This window comes from Thunnus thynnus, chromosome 17 (genome assembly GCF_963924715.1).
Source record: "Thunnus thynnus chromosome 17, fThuThy2.1, whole genome shotgun sequence".
Taxonomy (NCBI): Eukaryota; Metazoa; Chordata; class Actinopteri; order Scombriformes; family Scombridae; genus Thunnus; species Thunnus thynnus.
In genome coordinates this window covers 11,291,079-11,310,349 of record NC_089533.1, presented here as the reverse complement: position 1 = coordinate 11,310,349, position 19,271 = coordinate 11,291,079, and the positions used below count along the sequence as shown (strand labels likewise).

General features: G+C 42.1%; 1 protein-coding gene across 1 annotated transcript in view; it reads right to left on the bottom strand.

Moving 5' to 3' along the window:
* notch3 (notch receptor 3) overlaps positions 1 to 14,307 on the bottom strand; it is a 30,477-nt gene extending 16,170 nt beyond the window's left edge. Inside the window, exons 1-4 of the mRNA XM_067570954.1 lie at positions 14,002 to 14,307; positions 12,722 to 12,794; positions 979 to 1,121; positions 543 to 878 (exon numbers count right to left, since the gene is read on the bottom strand). Coding sequence (XP_067427055.1) covers positions 543 to 878; positions 979 to 1,121; positions 12,722 to 12,794; positions 14,002 to 14,062 — 613 coding nt within the window. The 5' untranslated portion in view covers positions 14,063 to 14,307. The remainder of the gene's footprint in view (positions 1 to 542; positions 879 to 978; positions 1,122 to 12,721; positions 12,795 to 14,001) is intronic.
* Positions 14,308 to 19,271: the final 4,964 nt, after the last annotated feature.

Here is a 19,271-nt window from a genome sequence, read left to right as displayed (position 1 = left end):
CCCACACTACAGGAGGTCTGGGGCAATGTGGGCAGTAAAAAGGTTCAAAAGGTGTCTGATTGTTTACATCTTCTCATGACGGTTCCCACACGATGCCATCAACAGCCGTGACTCCTGTCTGCTTCAGAGATCTGCACTCCCTGCAGTGTTTGCTTGTTTTATAATCTCTCACAGTTTCAATGACTTCCTCTCTGGCAAGAGACATTTCCTGTCAGCTCCCCAGTGGGAAACCAGAAGGCCCATAAAGTAAATTCCTTCTGTTGTGAACAGAGCAGAGCGGTGTAGAGTGCAGGCGGGCTGCCTCTTCAACTCTCCCACCATCCCATCTCCCATCAGCAGCTATTAATAGCAGACAGGAAGCTGACCTGGGCCACAGGAGTAAATCCCAGCAACAGCAGTAACAACTACGTCATCAGCCTGGGAAAAATCTGTAGTACTGTGCTGAGGAACTGGGAAAACAGCAGGGTCCTGACACTGACTCATGTTTGTGTTTGTGTGTGTGTGTGCATGTGCTCTATTACGCTGACAGAGAACTACTCTACCTGGTAAGCAAGCACACTCGTAGGAATGGTCGCTGGTCTGACGACAGGTGCCCCCATTAAGGCACTGAGATGGAGCGCAGGGCAGGGTGGACACTTCACATGTGCGCCCACTGTATCCAGGTTGGCACTGGCAGCGGAAGGACCCATGGGTGTTGATGCAGAGGCCACCATTGAGGCACACGCCAGGCTTGCGGCACTCATCAATGTCATTGCGGCAGTTCTTTCCCTGGTAGCCAGGTGGGCAGGAGCAGTTGTAGTGGTTATTCCAATTGGCACAGCGGGCCCCATTGGCACAGGGACTTGTGGCACAGGCATCAATGAGGGAGCAGTCTTGGCCTGAAGATTAAAGATGAATTGTATTCAGTTAAAATAGGAACTTTCAACCTCCCTTGTCAAAACTGATCTTTCAAATGAAGACAAATTCTAATAGCTGTACCTCTGAACCCTCTCTGGCACACACAAGTGTATTGTGGGATACCATTGACCACCTGGCTCTTGCAAGCTGCTCCATTCAGACATGGCGATCGATGACAGGGATCCAGGTGCTGACAGAGAGGACCAATGAATCCCGGACGACATCTGGACAAAATAATTCACACAGAAAGCATTAGTATGTCTTTAGCTTGCAGGTCAAAACAGATTGCAAGTTGACAAGCTAAGGCATTTAAGACAGAGCTGTGACATTCCAAATCCAGTGTAGAACAATTGCCATCATGTTCATCAATGTACTTGGTTTGGAAATCTGGGTCCCATGGCACCATGGCAAAGCTTGCTGACTCCTGAGTCATACTCTGGTAAGAGTAACGTTTCTAGGCCCTGGAATGAATTTAAATTAATATAAGTTCCCCCATAAGCACTAATAATGCAATACATTGTTTATGGAATGAGGCATGCACACACTCAAAGTAATTTTAAAATACAAAGATGGAGGCCACCTCTCTTTGTCTTTCAGAATTCATAAGGCACACACTTTGTGTCATTTCCAGCTGGAGAGCTTAATTTCTCCATGTCAGTTAACATTCCTCCACTCTTACAGTTTTTCCGCACCTCAGCTCTCATTTCTGTTCTCATATATGAAAAAGAACACACCCAGAAACAGCAGCCTGGAAAGTTAGAAATTACCAACAAATACTGACATGGGAAAAATTGACATAGGACTACACACAGCACACATTAACCAAAAAGGAGAGGCAACTGTGGTATTTGAAAGAGACAACACATCCTCCTCTCTGTGACTGTATCCTGATAGAACAGTTATGATGAAACACTAAGCCTGACCTAAACCTGTTCCTCTAAGAGACACATATATAAACCACGTTTCCTATAGATCTCTCCAGAGGTCCTATGAGAGTTCAGACAAGGTTTGGACTCACTAAGGAGGCTAGTATGAGCTGGTAACTCTACACCCACAGTGGAGCCCCTGGCTAGGGACAAGCCCCCTCTTCAAACAGGCTGTTTGATGCTGATGACAGGGCAGTGATGGCTGGGTTTTGGCCCGCCCTCAGGCTCTGTCTTCTCTTTCATTGGAGAGGAACCCCTGGGCAGAATCAACAATGGATTTTCCTCTGTTCTCTTTTACACGAGCATCACCATTACACTGCTGTTAGTTCATCTTTTACATTTTTGCATGTGCCCTCCTCCTCTAAAAATAACAAAACAAACAAATGAAAAATCCCCAAACTAAAATGGTTTTGTAGGTGCTGCCACTAGCTGGGGGTGGGCCAGCCAGCCTGCTTTTTAAATGTTCTGCTCTGGTTCAGAAAAAAACTGAAGACTCTTCAGTTTTGTTTGGCTTTTTTTCCAGCTTTACAAAGACAATAGTGAAATTGAGGAGCCACAGTCCTCAGCATGAAGCAGCCAGGCACACAGACGTATCCACAAGAATGTGCACATACAAAGAAACAGTGCAGAGAAGTAAAATGTGTCCAAAGTAATAGTTTGTGGGTATTTAAAAATGAATCAGGTATCTAAGTGTAACAATCCCATAAGAAATGAAGATTTTCCCATGACAAAGTCTGCAGTAAAAGCTGAGCACTAAGGCCCTGAGACTTGGTCTGGAAGTTAAAACAGCACTGGGGCACCCATGAGAGTTGGCTGTTACTACAGCTACTCTTCCATCTCCTAAAGCCCCCCTGAACGCCAGCTTGGCTTTCCCCCCAACAACCCCCTCCTCTCACACGCTGAAAGGTCAGATGTCAGAGGTCCCCCGTCTGATTGTGATGATAATGTCACTCAGGCTGCAGGGAGTGGGGTGGGGTTACTCTGTAGGAGAGAATGTCTTTGGAAGGTGGAACTGGTGGAGAGGACAACGAAGAGGAGGAGGAGGGAGTGGTCTGGTCCAGCGAGAATGCCATGTCATATTTCCTGTAATCCCTCGTCCACTGCTCTGAAAACACAGCACTCACTCCGAATGCACGATCCCTGTTGCCCTAGCAACCTCACAGACGAACAAGCAAGCCCGACACTCAACCAATCACCCACCCGCCCCCCACCCTCCCTCGGTACCCCATGGCTATTTGTCATGGCTTGGCTGGGTTTATTTAGAGGCAAATTAACTATGTCTGGAATCTAGGGTGTCACTAAAAATGAAACACAAATGTAGCACAAAGAGGGCTTTGGGGGAACTGAGGAAGAATGTTGCTTATAAAGCTGAAAAATACAATGCAGACTGACAGTCAAATTCTTCTGGGGCTGCTCTGTACTTTGGGCATTTGACTGCTGAGGAAAGCCAAAGATCTACAGTCTTAAAAGACTGTTGTTCTCCGAAGACCATCGTGACTCTCTATGGACAGAGAATAACTTAACTTACTTAATTCCAGGAAGTATTGTTTGTCTGAGTGCATGTTGATTTAACACTACAGAGACTATACAAGTATTTGGAATAAAGGCGTGTTCAGCTATGAGAATGAAGTGCATTGGTCTTTCCTTATGTTTGTGTGTACGCGTGTGAATGTCCATGTGTAGGTGGATGTGTAAGAATGCCGATAGTAGTAATTCCTGATAAATTATTTGTCCTCCGTTAGAAATTAACACTGAGCTGACTAGCCCAAACACACATTCTTTTGTCTAGACCTGACTCATTGCCAACATGCTACTCCCATAACACACAAATCTGAGCGCTATCAGTTGAGAGACTGTGAGAGACGCGCAATATTGTCCTGGTGCACCTGAGAGTCTCCTTATCAGGCCCTTTACAACCTTGTGGATTACACAGCCTCTGGGAACACAAGGCCAGGAACTGTGCCTTTGCCTGGGCCCAGCCTTATTTGTGGCGGATGTGAAGGGCAGGTGCAGGGTGCTGTTGTGCAATAGGCCCCTGGGTCACATTTAGTTAGTGTCGACTTCTGACCTTTGAGGAAGAGAGTGCAGCAGATGAGGAGGAGGTCTTCAAGTGCAGTGGAGGCATGGCCAGAGTGGGTAATCTCTCCGTGTCAACATATGAGGGCTTTTGCCAGCTGCAGCCCCGGCACCATGCATCTGTCCACATCTGTCAGTGCACCTCTGGATGTCTGGCATTTAACTCTCCTACCAGACTTTAAGCCAACACAACTGTGCTGTTTTGTTCATGGGGCTGGTCCAGTAACCAAAACACACTAAGACACATAAACCGTATCACACCATTCAAGATATGTGGTTATCCTTCAAAAACACATGCATTAATAGGTCTGCTTAACATACTTTCAAAACTATTATGCAAAGGCGCCACTGCAACAAAGCAAACACATGCAATAATCACTACACACCCAAACACAAAGAAAAGAAACTTACAACCAGCCTCATCCTCTGAGGAAAGGTAGTATAGTGAACCCATAAAAGAGAAGATCCACTGAGGAAATTACAAAAGAAGGAAGAAAGATATGGTAATTTGTCAAACATTAAATGAAGAAGGTGTTTAAAGAGAAAATGATCTTATAAAACTTTTTGTTTTGAAATAGGAGATTCCAGCAGTGTACTGTGATTTCTCAGTAGTTCTGCATCAAGTACAAGGATTTGCTGACTAAAATTTGATTTATGTGAGTAAGTTCTGTCACCTATACTTGTGCAACACAATGCCAGTTTTCCTGCTCTCTGGGTCACTGAAGCAGGGTAACCTGAGCTCATCCTCTTCTATACAATAGCAGCTACTCTGCTAGAGGTCAGAGGGTGGCTCACCTGTGAACAAAGAGGCTGTAATCTCTGACATGGTTCATACACGCAGTCATGCTCCACAAAGCAACAAGTATAAAGGACTCTTCCTGTCTCTGAGGGCATTTCCTAAGACACATGGAGAGGAAGAGCAACAACAATGGAACTACCATCGTTTGGTTCGGGACAAGATTTAAACTTCTATATTGCAAGAAAATAACTAAAGTTTTACATACTCTTTTAAACCCATGGTTGCTAGAAAGAAAATCTTTGGGAAAACTCTTCCAACAGTGACTCTTTATCTCAATACAGCCCTCTGTCCCTCACCCCCTCCTTCCACAAGCAAGCAAGAACCAGCTCTACTCCTTTATGAGAGTCCATACTGACACCACACTGCCAACAGGAGACCATCCACATCCCCCCTCCTTCCAACAGCCTCTTCTGCTCTGCTCTGCTCTCCTCAGCTTGGCTCTCCCTTTCTCAGCAAAGAGCCAGATTGGGGGTTGGGGAGTGTTTTGTGGCCCAAATAAAAGAGCTAAAGTAGTCAGAACTCCTTTGTATGAAAGTGTTGGGGGGGAGCAGTGACCCAAACAGCTAGTCTTTCAGGCCTGGGCTTACACGGACCAACAGGCCTGTGCTGTAACCTGGCAACAGTAACCCATGGTGAGAGAGAGCCAGAGTGAGAAAAAGGGGGTGTTGGGAGACAAGGTTTCATAAGGACAGTTGGAGCACTTCAGAGGACAGATCCCCAACATATGCAGGTAGCGCTGAGTGCCGTGCGGGACCAATTCAGTCTGGTAATTAAGTACGATCATGTCTAAAAAGGATGCGTGTTTCACAGTTTAAAGTGCAAAGTTTGTTTCAACAATTGTGCTTAGACACACAATGGAGGTATTGAAATCTCTAGAAGGAGGTTTCCAGAGCACCCCCAGAGCATGAATATTAAACATGTGAATATAAAGACAATTAACTTTCTCTTGGGGAAAAAACAGTAATGAATCTGGCTAAAAAGCCAGAAAAGGCTGTCAGTACACCATTCTCACCTCTGATAGCCACTAACATTTGGATCAACATGTACAAAATAAATCCAGAATGTAAATGTTGGCATTGCCGTGGCAGCGGTGACTGTATAAATCTGTTGCACCAAGAGAAAAAAATGGACTCCTCTTGCTAAGTGTTCGGTAGTGCTGCTATGAAAGATGCCGGGCAGTTTTACAATTTCAGTTCGTATGCTATCTGAACAAATCTGCCTCAAGTGTCAACAGATTTTTGGAAGAATACTCCCTGACATTTTTCAAATAGTAGCGCATTTGCCCATAACCACATTGCATGAATCCCAGGGTTGAAGTCTTTCAAAGCATTCTCCACTGGACTCAACCACAAAACCCCACCCAGCCACCTAAACTGAACCAGATTTCTGTAAAACTGTGAAATTAGAGTCTAAAAGACCCCATCTGCAACCTAGTATGAAAGATCAACTACAATGCCTTGTCCAGAATTTTGTCTTTCAATAAAAAAATAATGTGACAAAAGATATCTTAGACCTTCTAATGGCCTGTATTGCAACTCATTTCACAGCAAACATCTGCTGCACAATGAATGTGGATTAAATAGAACTACACCAACATCTGATAAACCACACTCCAGTTTAATAATGTTGACATAAACTGTCGCACTGATTGACTGAGACCAGCACTGACTCTCACGCAGCTATATTTGTGAAAGAATGAGATTTGTTTTTAGGGCACTGGCAAAGTTCCTTAGTGATAAGCGCAGGAGAACGCTCAGAAAACAGCCAGAGAATGTCTATTATCTCAACTGCTGTCACCCGAAGAAGTACTTAAGATGTTTTAAGAAGGTTGTGGCCCAGATGATTGCCAATAATGTGGTATTTTTTTTAATTTCCATGTGGCAAGGCACTTCAATCTCAAAACATCTGATAAATCTTAAATTAGAAAAAGGTAAACATTGGCAAAATGTTGCTTGGTTAAAATTAAGATGTCTGTGGAAATTGTTCTTAGTGGAAAAGTGAATGCCTTTCCTGAATCATTTAATGATGGACCCATCCCTTCCTTTTCTAAAAGCGAGGGAGAGGGGGGCACATTCTGCTGGCAGACCTCAGCTATTCCAATCAGCCCTGCCTGAATGTCTCTTCAGAAGTCGTTGTCTCCTGGATAAGTACAAACAGCCAGGGGATGAGACTTCAGAGGCAGGCTTATCCCTACATAAGTATGTGGTTCAGACATATATCGACTGCAGAAAGAACAATAATAATAATAATACACAAATCCTGACTTGATGTTAGTTCCTGTGCCAGCCCACAATAATGCTAAAACTGACATTAATTAGCACACAGGGTTAGTTTTCTGGATATGTGTAACATGCAAGTAAACACACAATTTTTCATTTCCAAATACATGGGAATATGTTCTAAGTGATACATGATTTAGCAATTTTAGCACATTGTAGCCATGTGGTGTGAAAGAGAGGATGAAATAAAATAAGGAAAAGATGAGAAAGTTGAGGAGCATGGAGCCCCGGGCATATAAAGTAAGCTGCTTAAGCTGCTCTGATAAGACAGGATGTGTGTAGCAGGGAGGTCAGAAGGCACCACTTCCTGTGACAGGGCCTGGGAACCACAGCTCCCAGTCTTTAGTCATGACCCAGAGAGAAGAAGGGACAACAAACCCGAATCTTTCTACTTATGACGGTGTAACCTCTTGGTCAGATAGTACTCATCTCCTTACGGATATGACAACAGTCCTCCTATTAAGTCAGTTGAAACTACTGGGTCTGTAATGTATCATGACATGACAATGGCTCCATCTGCCTGTTAGGACAGCATGAGTGATATGAGCTATATGTTGCCTCACACACACACAAAAAGTAACTAAATCAAACAAGTCACTCCAAACATCCAATTTTCAATGAGACTAGGCTGATGGTATTGTTAAAGGCATTCCTGAAGAGGCTACCAGGGTGAATGGATGGGAGGTATGGACAATAACCTGAAAGCACCAGAGGGACAGGAGGAATCTTACTAAGCATTCCTTTCTAATCCACCATAAAGATGCCAAAGAAAACACTAGCCCTGAGGTGCTCTGAACTAAGCCAACAATATAATCTGTCTCTTTGCTACGGTCTGTCAGTAAATATGTGCCTTGGCATGTGTATATATTTCCACTTCTTAGTGAATTATGTTCCTCAAAAAAGGCATTTTTCTTCTGTCTTTGATAAAAGAGTAAATTCACTCTGAGGTGCCACATTTCCCATTTGGAAAGGTTGTGCCCTCCCCTGAGAAATTTTGATTCTTCCTTATTGAAAAAAGGAGACTGTTTTCTTTCCACTGAAATACACTTACATCTCTTATTTTCCAAAAGTGAAACAAAGTAGGCAGTTACAAACTTTCTACTAGACAAAAAACACTCCATATTGTTTGCACAGTTTGCTCCCTATCAAAGTCAAACATATAGTCTTTCATCATGTCCTAAGGGGCTGGGAGTTACCATAGGGTCATAACACCAGACTCACAATTTATATGCTAACTCTGCTACTGAGGCCAAGGGCAAAGCATTAATAACATACAGAGGACCACTGTATCCATCCAAGGGCCTCACACAGCGGAGAAGACCAACATTTATTTCCATTCATCTCAGGATCTGGGAGGAAGAGTTGGTCGTAATCTGCGATCTGCCACTGTGTTGAGAGACAGAGGGAGAGGATGAGCCGCCGGAGCCGGGACAACACGCAGAGAGAGAAAGAGTGGACGTGGTTGCTGCTGCACTGTGAGAGAGGCAACATGTGTTAGAGGGACTGCAAGCTACTGGCTTCATTCCTCCACGAGCTTGTCTCTCACAGTATGGGGGCGGCAGACTGCTCAATGGCAGCACCTGGCCCTATGCTTCCCCTTTGTCAAGATCTGACTTCACTGGATTACCATCACAACATCCACCAGCTGTCCTCTATGCAGCCCCCTACTCCCTCCCTCCTACCCAGTCTCCCTCTACCCCTACCCTACCCCCATTCCAATTCCTCCAGCTGGATCCTCTCTGAATGACACCCTCTCAATCTGCCTAATTATCTCTCCTCTGGCCATGCCGCTGTGGCCCTCTCTAGGCAGCACATTCTGCTGGCAGGCGAAGCCAAGGGGCCAATGGCTCTTCAACTGGACTTCCTGACTGCTCACCTAGAAGGCCACACTCTCTGTGACACTATCAGCCCTTCAGTTCAAGTTCAAAACTCTGGGCCACAGTAAGATCATGGAAACAAAACTTCAAAAACATTCACTGTGTGTCAAGGGTGGGTCTGAAAATGTAGACTGAACCTTGCATTAGGTTTATATTGTAAATCTATGCCATGTTGAGTAGTGATATTTAGAACTTGCTTGTAAAATCTTTATCATCACAGTAACCCTTAGATTTGCAGAGCTGGTGTTTAAGAGTAACTTTAGCTCTGGAGCAGACATGCAGAACTCCAAAATCTCTAAAACTGTTATGGCCAATTCATGTTTTCCACGTCCCGCGTCCGCAGACAGCTGTGGTCTTGCAGACGCTCATGTGGTTCCATTCATACTTTTTTCAGAGGTCCGCGGACAGACACGTTCCACATGTGCCCACTAGTAAACAGGGTTGCAGCATGATAACTTTCCAGAGTAGTAAAATCCACTGTGTGAGTATTACAAACTGCTGTACAGTGTTTCTCTGATCAGCCTTTAAATGCAATAATCTGTTACTCTAACTGGACTTGCTGGATTGTATTTCATTGTTTCACCAGCACTTTAAACAACACGCCCACACCAACACAGGCCCATGTATTGTTTTACATAGGGACTGTTTTCACTCTGAATGCAGCTGAAGAGTTCCTGTATGTTGATGAACAGCAAGAAAAAGTTGAAAAAAGAAAATCAACAACTTAATGAGAATAGGAATACAGTACATGCATACATAGAGTAGACCTGATAGGCATTCCTATTTGCTTTTCTAGCACATTCGCAGTTGACACGCTTGCTATGCGTATAGTGCGCGTGGTCACAAATTTTGGGCTGCACGCGGATGTCCGCAGAGGGTCCACGCTGACCCTCGTGGACATGGACAGATAACAACATTTACGTGACACAGACCAACATAGACCCTCGTGGCCACACAGATGCAGAAAGTATGAATTGGCCTTTAGTGTTGTCTGACTTTTATTATATGCATCTTTTAAATTTAAATTCTGGTTTGGTAAAAAGCCACACTCCCATCAGTGCATGTGTCAACACACCATTTGCAGATTCAGACAGAGATGCATGTTTCAGTGCAGATGCCAAATGGTTATTAAGTGTTTTAATGTCAATGGGAATCATCCTCATCAAAGTTTTTGGATCTGCCTTAATTTTACAGCTTCTCACACAAATCCAATGTATGACATGGATTCTGAGGTCAACGCAGGTTGAGTTATAGCTGACAACAGGTAAATACTGGATTTCCCTATCCACACAAGATCTTGGTTTACAAATGTAGATTCACTTATGTCACACTTTAATGTCATTGAAAATGGTCACTGCAGTGTTTGTACACTGGAGATTCAAGCTTCAGCTTTTTTTTTTTTACTTGATCACTTTAGGAATATTGGATGCAACCACTTGTTCTACATCATATCATATTCAGCAACCATATTTGCAATCATGGAGAGAGAAATACACGGCTGATGGAGCAATAAATTGCATCCAATATCTATCATAATTTAATACCTACAGTATAGGTTGAGAGCAGGGTAATGGAGCCAGATTGGAATGGTAAACCCATTCAGACTAAAAGGTATACACAGACTTTGACTGGGTCATTGAAACGGGTGACATCAGAAAGTTTGTTCACTTCAACAGGTTATTAAGGATTACTCCTGTAATCCCCTATCAGCAAGTCTAGCCTGCGACCTTTCCCAAGTCACCTGAGGAGGAAGCACACTCAGAGACACATAAAGAAACAAGATTTGTGAACAAGGGAGAACTTTGTAATTTCTTGTATGTTAAAGCTATAGTTTGGTATCATAGTTGCATTTTCCAACACGACAGGGGATACATTGGTATCTGGGACAGTAACAATGGCAGCTACCATACACAGTATTACTGTCATTTGAGAGGCTAGTTGCCACAAGAAAAATTAAATAACACAGTAGCTGGACAACTTTAAAGCAGGAAAAGATCAACATTCTCTACACAGAACAATGCCAGTTGGGATTTTGAGCAAAGTTTTAGGTACTATTTCTCCAAATTCCTTTCAAATGCCAAAACATGCATCTGTATCTGCATATTGTTTTTCTACTCCGTATTGGCTTAACTTTGCTGTGGCCTTTCTTCTCCCCCTCTCTACACCCTGTTCTGATGGTGCCAGGTTACAGCCAGGTATCTGGTGGAAGAAAGGATCTTTTCTGCTGTTTTGGATCTCCTGTTTCTGTAAGCTCCCAGGGGTAGGGGTGGGGTGGCTCCAGCACTCACCTCTGTCTAGGACTGGTCTGACCACTCTGATGTGGCCATGCTTCGCTCCACTGCTCTGCCCTGCTATGGGACTCTTTCTACAATGTATGACATTTGATGTCCCCTTGCAATAGAAATCCTTTTCCTTTGCAATTTAAGTGCTTCGTTTTTCTTGGCACTGAACCAGCATAGTGAATGCACATGTCCAGCTCCTACACCTTTAATATATGTACACATACATGCACACAGCACAAAGGACCAGGGGAACACAAAGGATAAATGAGCGGTCTCTTCCAAAAGAAACCACTTTCCTCATAATGTGATGAATCTGGAGGTTTGCTGAGAAAAATGCTGTTAGGTATGCTGAAAAAAAGATCTGTCTGCATAAAATTATACATTTACTCACTTAATAACACTCATCCATACTGGCTCCAGCAAATGATTGAAAAAATGTGGGTGGTAGTTCCTTGTTCCACATGCAGTCAAGTTACACATTGGCTAGGGTCTAGTGTCTAGTGTCTAGTGTTGCCAGTATAACCACTGAGACTTAAAACAACATAATTACTTTTAGATTTAACAAATATATATATATATTTGAAAAATATTTTCCTTATTAATTGTCTGTGAAGAACGCCTTTGTAGTATTGGCTCAACTTTCACCACTGAAGTAGATGAAACTGCAATCTCACTCCAAAAAAATAATTAATTTACTATTTTGGAGGGAAGCAGCTGGCAATCAAGGAGTTTTTGTTCTATCAATGACTGTATCTCCTCCATCTGAAACACTTAGGCATGTTCCCTAAGCTACAGGGTTTTTAAAAAGGACAAATGACCCCCAGGCAAGACACTGTAGGCTATTTAACTTGACTATTGTAATAGGTTCCCACACAACCCCCCTCACCAATTTGAAAAACAAAAGCCTTATCACTGTCAAAAGATGAGAGCGCTTGAAAATGCCCAAAGCAGGCGGGAAATGGGGACAATTCATCCAAAAAGATTTTGTTTAATGTTTTTTTTTTTTTTTTTTAATTGAACTGTTTTTCCTTGTAAAAAGTAAACTATACAACAAAGAAAAATATCACACATTAAAAATAACAATGAGATTAAAAACTGTGAAGAAACAGAAGGAATAATGTAATCATGCAATGTGCAGCACAATGCTGTGATTAATGTCTGACAAAGCTCTTTAACAGGTGCAAGAGATGAGTGTGGCAGTCAAACATGTTGAGGCTTGATGATGCTCATCTGCGTAGGCCTTATCAATTGGTCATATCTTTCACTTTGTATGTGAATGTTGTAAATTAAAAGCCAATAGGATATAAAGAAAGCATGTTTCCCTTTATTGTTGAAGTATCACTATGAAAATCAACCTTTCCTCTGAACCTTTGAAGAAACAAGTGACAACAAATAGCCTGTGTAAATCAATTTACACACAAGGCCTACACTTTGAGGTTTGAATGCCTTTCAATTCAAAGGCTGAGTTTATGAAGAATTGAGGCAGGAGAAAACTCAGAATAGAGGCTTCGCTGCAAGGAAGGCCCACAAATCTGTAAACTGGTATCTACTGATACTACTGATATATCTTATATGTTCCACTTACATGCATCGAGAGGGTGTATCTAAGCATGTCCCTCCATTTTCACAAGGTCTGTATTTATCCGTGCATCGGAACCCTGCGGAAATTTGAGAAAGCAGTTAGAGAGAACCACACAACTGATAAATTACTTGATGTCATCCACTTTAACCTTTACCGGAACATTCAATCCTACAGACAATAATTCAAAGCAAAACTATAAATGATGTCTCATTGGAATAGTACAGAAGATCTTAATGAATTCTGTAAAATATCATATGGAGACTCAAATTGATGTGACCTCTCTAAACTAATTGATATTTCAAGTAGCCTATGTCTTTACTGGATGGCAAGCCTTTGCCACTTGTGGCATCTTGCAGACACACCCGCATGTTTGTTGTTTACTTTGTCATATTTCCTTGATAGAGATACATGCTGATATGTGCATAATGAGATTGTTTTTGTATGGAAACGAGTTAGTCTTGGAGACATTACTTTGGCACAGACTATCCAACAATCACTGCTCATCCGCTCCGAGGGTAAAATATTCAGTTGTTTAAAAGGTCTTTGTTCAGAAGGGGAGGGGGGAAACTTAAGCTCATCACTCTGCTTTAAACAACTGCTCACCCTGCCATTTATATACAATAGTTACATTTTTTTGGAAACTTTTTAGGTTAAACATCATTACACAAGCCCATGATTGTGCAATAGCAAAACTTTTTAAGTGTTGCTGATACAAAAGTAATTTCAACATTTCGGGTTTGGTTAACTCGGTGGATCAGCAGCGCTCACGGTGTCATCAAGTTTTCCCAAAGATGAAAACCATCCTTTGCATTAAAATCTAATGTAATCCGTAAAACAGCTATTTCTTCACAACAATTCTGTTTTATTTTGCTACGTTAAACGTCTTCAGTATCGGTTGCGGTTCAATTAGGCTATTTTAATGAGTTTAGAAAACTTTGCAGATTACCCGCTGTTATCTGTAATACAAACTTCTAACAAATAAAAAGTACATTTTAAAAATCTGTTTTATACATAAAGATGCCAGTGATCATATGGTCAAAGATAGACCCAATTTTCTTTGAAAACGGGGCAGTGTCTGTCCAGACAAGTCCGGTGTTACACCGTATTTGGTGACCCATTCTGTGACCTGCCCTGATATTCTTACCCTGACCATCTCAGTCCTCATGTCTAAACCTAACCAACACCGCAGGTCACAGAATGGGTGATACGGTGTATCACCCACATACATATGGATGTATAAGAAACTTGTGCGCCACTAAAGTTAATTAAACAATTAGACTTACCTTCACAAATATGCATAAACAATAAAAATGACAAAATAATCCATGGAATATTCCCTTCCATTTCGGTGGAAAAGTTTCCAGCACTTCAAGTTGGGCTTTTAGTAGAAATACATCCTTTGATAAGTTCACATAAAAATAAAGGTTCCAAAGTCGATTAAAAATAAAGGCTCCAAAGTCGATGGGGGATTTTTCATAAAGTCAGCCGGAAAGAGTTGCGTTAGGCCCCAATACGCGTATTATCCTCCGCAGCTCGGCCACGGCTGCTGTGATTCTCGGTTAACCTCCTGAAACTTTTGAAAAACTTTTCTTTTCCCGATCTGTCCCAGCGTCTGGTATTACTCCGCCTCCTCTCTCTCTCTCTCTCTCTCTCTCTCTCTCTCTCTCTCTCTCTCTCTCTCTCTCTCCCTGTCTCTATCTCTCTCTCGCTCTCTCTCCCTCTTGCCCCCCCCCCCCTCTCTATCTCTGTTTCTGTCTCTGTCTCTGTCTCACACACAGACACACACACACACACACACACACACACACACACACACACACACACACACACACTCCTACACTAGATAGTACGTGCGCAGAGCCTCCCAACATCCCCTTCAGGGACTTTAACGCACCGCCACCACTAGCCCCCCACACCCACCCACACACACACACAAACAACGGAATAGTTTAATTTGAGAGAATGGAGGTAGGACATTATATTGATGAGAGTTTCCACAACAGTAGAAGCAGTCAAGTCAAATCTAACACTAAAATTGGACACTTTGCTGATATAGTAATCGAAAAAATGCCTTTACCATAACACAACTGCCATAGCAGATTTGACAGTCTCTCTCTTTCTCTCTTCACCAGTATTAAACCAAAATGGAAAGCCTAGTAAGGCTAAAATTCAGTCTGTAAAAACAGTTGGTAGAGAAGAATCTGCTCTGAAGCAACAGCTGATTTATCTGAGTTATTCTGGAGCCATAGAGCTACAAATTACACACTTCAGAAAAGTGAATGTTGGCAGTGTGAAAAGTATTTGCTGATTAAAAAAAGAAAGTTACTGTGATTTGAAATACCTATATACCTTGCACAACTGCAAACTGGCTACAATCTTACAAAGGCCCAAAATTTCAGGAATCCCCTACAACAGCTCGGAAAAACAGGAAAACCACTGGTATCTCATGATTTGGTGATTTTTCTGCAAATCGTGAACCACAGTTTACTTGTTTTAATATGAAAACAAGGATTCTGGAGGAATCTGTAGCTTATTCTATGTCCTCACTCATTAACTATGTTGATGATGTTGATGTTAATTATTGTGGTGTAAGACATTTAAATCTTATCTTGCACTGTGAAATAACATTGAGATAAACATAATGACTTCAAATCAAATATGTGTGTTAGTTTTTAATCTATGAGTAAAAAAAAGACTGAGAGTTATCTTGATCTGAGAAAAAATAACATGTCTACAAAGACGTAGTTTCTGAATTGCAGATAGACCGGAAGGTATCCAATTCTGTGCGAGCTTACTTGTTTGTTTGCGTGTTTACAGTTTATGAGTTGCAGATAAGAGAGTGAATTGTGTTTACATGGTAGCGGAGAGTTCAGGCATTCCTGTCATCCCCACAGCCCATGTACTGAGTTGCTGTCCTGCTCTCTCAGACTGCACCTCCTCAGTCTATGGCAGTGGACTCATTTTCTGCAGCCGGCGTATAGTGCCTCGGTTGTTCTGCGGCACAGAGCGGAGCCGGTCGCTTACAGAGACAAAAGCCTTGATTTGAATCATAAAAGGAGTCCGGCATTATGACACAGTTTCTCTCTGCAGGGGAGGGCAGCACACTAATATTCAAGCACACTGCCCCTCACCACCATCTCCCCCTTTCCATCACACTATTCCTGGTCCTGGCCTTGAATAAATTACAAGCATGGGTAGGGCCATGAATGTGGCAGGCTGGTTTAGAGTGAAGTTCGTTAGTACTTGTGACGTCATCTATAGGGGTCAGTGAAAAGAGCTTGTTAGGCCTCACAGACACCTGCTTCATTTGGCACCCACCGTGTGATGAAAGTTGGGCAATGCAAAGTTTTCAATAGCTGGATTCAGCTTTTTGTGCACAATGACATGATTACTTAGTTCTGTATACTTCATTAACACTTGGATATTACTGCAACTGATTGAAAATCCTCTTTAAAATCTCACCCTGTCATGCCATCTTAACGTAGGCTTGTATCTAAGAAGATATGTGCGCATGTGTGTCTCCAGCTGCAAGTGAAAACTAGACAGAGACATGTAAGAAGGTGCAATACAGTTTATATTTATTACAAGTAGGTGTAATAAGATGTGTTTTTGTGTTTTCATCTGGGTGTGAAATATGTCTTTCACCTCCCAGAGATGCAGCAGACACACTCTGACGCTCACTCTGGCAAGTGCCGGCAATATTTTGACTTGCTTCCAGTTGGAGAAGGTCCCGGGGAAAGATTTTTTCAATGTTCTCAGGAACAAACAGTATGCATTTACAGTATGTTGCTATCTGGGCTCTCGAAGTGTACAAATGCCTCATGTGCCTCATTCTTTTGAAAAACTTAAGGCCTTGATCATTCCATGAAAGCTTCTTCATGTCTAACAATGTTTTTACAACAAAAATATCAGTACAAGTCAAGGCTGTTATCAATCAAGATAGTGTATCAAAACTACTCAAAGAAGAATGTACTAAATATTATAAAATGATCAAAACTGTGGGAATAATCATTATAATTGTCCCTTACAAATGCAATTACAGTCCAAGGAAACATGCGTCCAGTATAAGATAGAATGTTTAAACTTTCTTCAGACTGTAATTTGAATATGTTGTTCTTTCTTCTTTGAGTGGTGCCAGGTATTTCAGCAAAGCTGCATTTTCTTGTCACTGAATTCTCAAATCCTCCTGTGTAACCAGACTTTGCTGTATTATCTTTTATCCACATGACTTCCAATTTTCTTCACTCCCAAGCTAAAATGCTTTGTTTGGGAGGATTATAATCTACACTGCTTGACTCCAGAGAATAGCCAATCAGAAAATTCCAGTTTGTCTTCTTTCTCCCTGATCTCATTAGTGGAAGTGGCTGCTCCAGTCCTTCCCTCTGGAAATATGACCTCGCCTTGATTGTTTCAGAAATGAAAGAGAACTGTGAACTAAATCTTGTGTGAACAACAGCAGTAGGACAGCCTCTGGTTTCTTTCTGGGACATTTTCAGTACTGTAGTCTGCAAATTGTCGTTTCAGAGAATTCTTAATCATTTGTCTCGTTATCTCTTCTGTCTCTCACCCTCTTTCTCTCTCTCGACACACACACACACACACACACACACACACACACACACACACAAACAGAAGAAATAAATCAGTGTTTTGTTTGTACTGGAGCGAAAGTGTGAGAGTGGAAGAGCTGGTGACAAAGTTCTCGCGCAGGACTCAGGGGTAATCTCCAAACACACAAACAAAGATGTCACAGGTCAGGATTTATAACTCTCTTCTGTGTTGGAAAGACAGCAGCTCTCTAATCTGAACAGTTGTCACCATTGCTCATTGAAGTAAATCTGAAGAAATAGCAGGCCTACATGTAATTGTGACTTTAGTGTACATATTTAATGTAGAGCCTGCCTTTCTAGCACTACCTTTCTGCTTTTATGTACCCAGCTGGACAAAGTTCTCTGTAATTCCTCCCGTTGAGCATTTGATACCTTGGGATAACACGCTCTATTGTGATGCACATTGCAAACAGAAAGGCTTTTATCCAGAACTACATGTGAATGAAACTGTACGTTTGCAGTGTCAAGAGTAAAAAATAAAAGCTGACCAAAAGCAGTTAAGTGAAGACCACCCATGGGTAAATGGCAAAATGGTATATTTATGCTATCACTGTCCTTAACCTAGCCTCGCTTTGCACTCACACAGCAGGGGAGTGTGTTTCATACACAGCAGGGGTCACTTAGACCAACATAATATAATATTTTTCTAAAAATTTGAGTTTGCATACCATATTCATAAGAGTTTGTGGTACTGTAGCCGTGGATGTGCACATTTAACAATGGAATGTCCTTCATAACAGAAATACAGTGCCGAGTGGGGGTTACCAGTTGGAGCCTACATATAGTGTGGTCAGCCAGTGCCCTCCTTTCATGCTCAGTGGCCTTTCAGAACTAGCACGCTCCATGTGATAGGGGTGCTAACAGGCAGTGTGTGTGGACACAGTGGATGTGATGACTTTACCACCCAGGCCAGACTGATTTATGTGGGAAAAGCCCTAAGAGCACCCACCGAGAGTGTGGAGAGGATTAGAAGCCCCTCAACAAAACCGGTCACGGCCAATCAGCAGCTGAGACCCCCTACAGACAGACGTCAGGGCCAATTGCAGCGCAGCATTTAGTTTGATGATTTGGAGTGTCTTCTTTATTGCTGCTTCATATGATCTTATATGATCTTCATATTATCTCTTTATTGTTCAGGGTTTCCGGGTAAGTACTTCAGCTTCAAGTGTAGAGGGATATTGAGATTTGAAGAGATAGAAGGCACACTCCTGATTTTGTCTCTGTATGTGACAAAGGCATAAGCAGCCCCCATGCACATATACACACAACATACACTCAACCGTATCCCACAGTGATAAGATAACTGCTCTTTGTTTCTGCTCTGTTATGGGAAGCTGGGATTTTCAATTAGGAAAGGAACACCTCTGATTTTCCCAGGATCCTGAATGTTTGTTTGTTCAACCCCCTTTCCATACTTGTGTCAGTTTTTCAGGAAAATACACAGCAAAGAAACAACAGTCTTTCCTGTGGTGTCTGTGCTCATGTAGTTTTACTTACTCATTACTGTAGTTGTAGAGAGGGCATATTTAGATTTATGCCTATTTTTGTCATTGTGGGAAGTGTATTTATGTAATTACATTCATGTGATATCAAGTTTTGTTTTGTCCTGATTGTCATTGAGTTTTCAAATGAAGAAGTCAAAATCGAGATTTTTTTAACATGATCTATCTCATAATATAAAGTATTTTCATTACTTTTACATCAATGTAATTTTCTTGTTCTCTTTGCCTCATACATTGGACATCTTGCTTTCTCACATTGTGCTTCCCCAGTCCCTGATTAATGAATTTGTCATCCTGCACAATGAAGAACAGAGGTTGCTGCTGGAGTTGTGTGTGTATTCATACTTTCTGTATCCTCTTTCACCGTGCTTCTTTTCTTCGTTTCCTCCCACCCACTCTCTTTGACACACACATGCACACACACAGTGACTTAGAGACTGG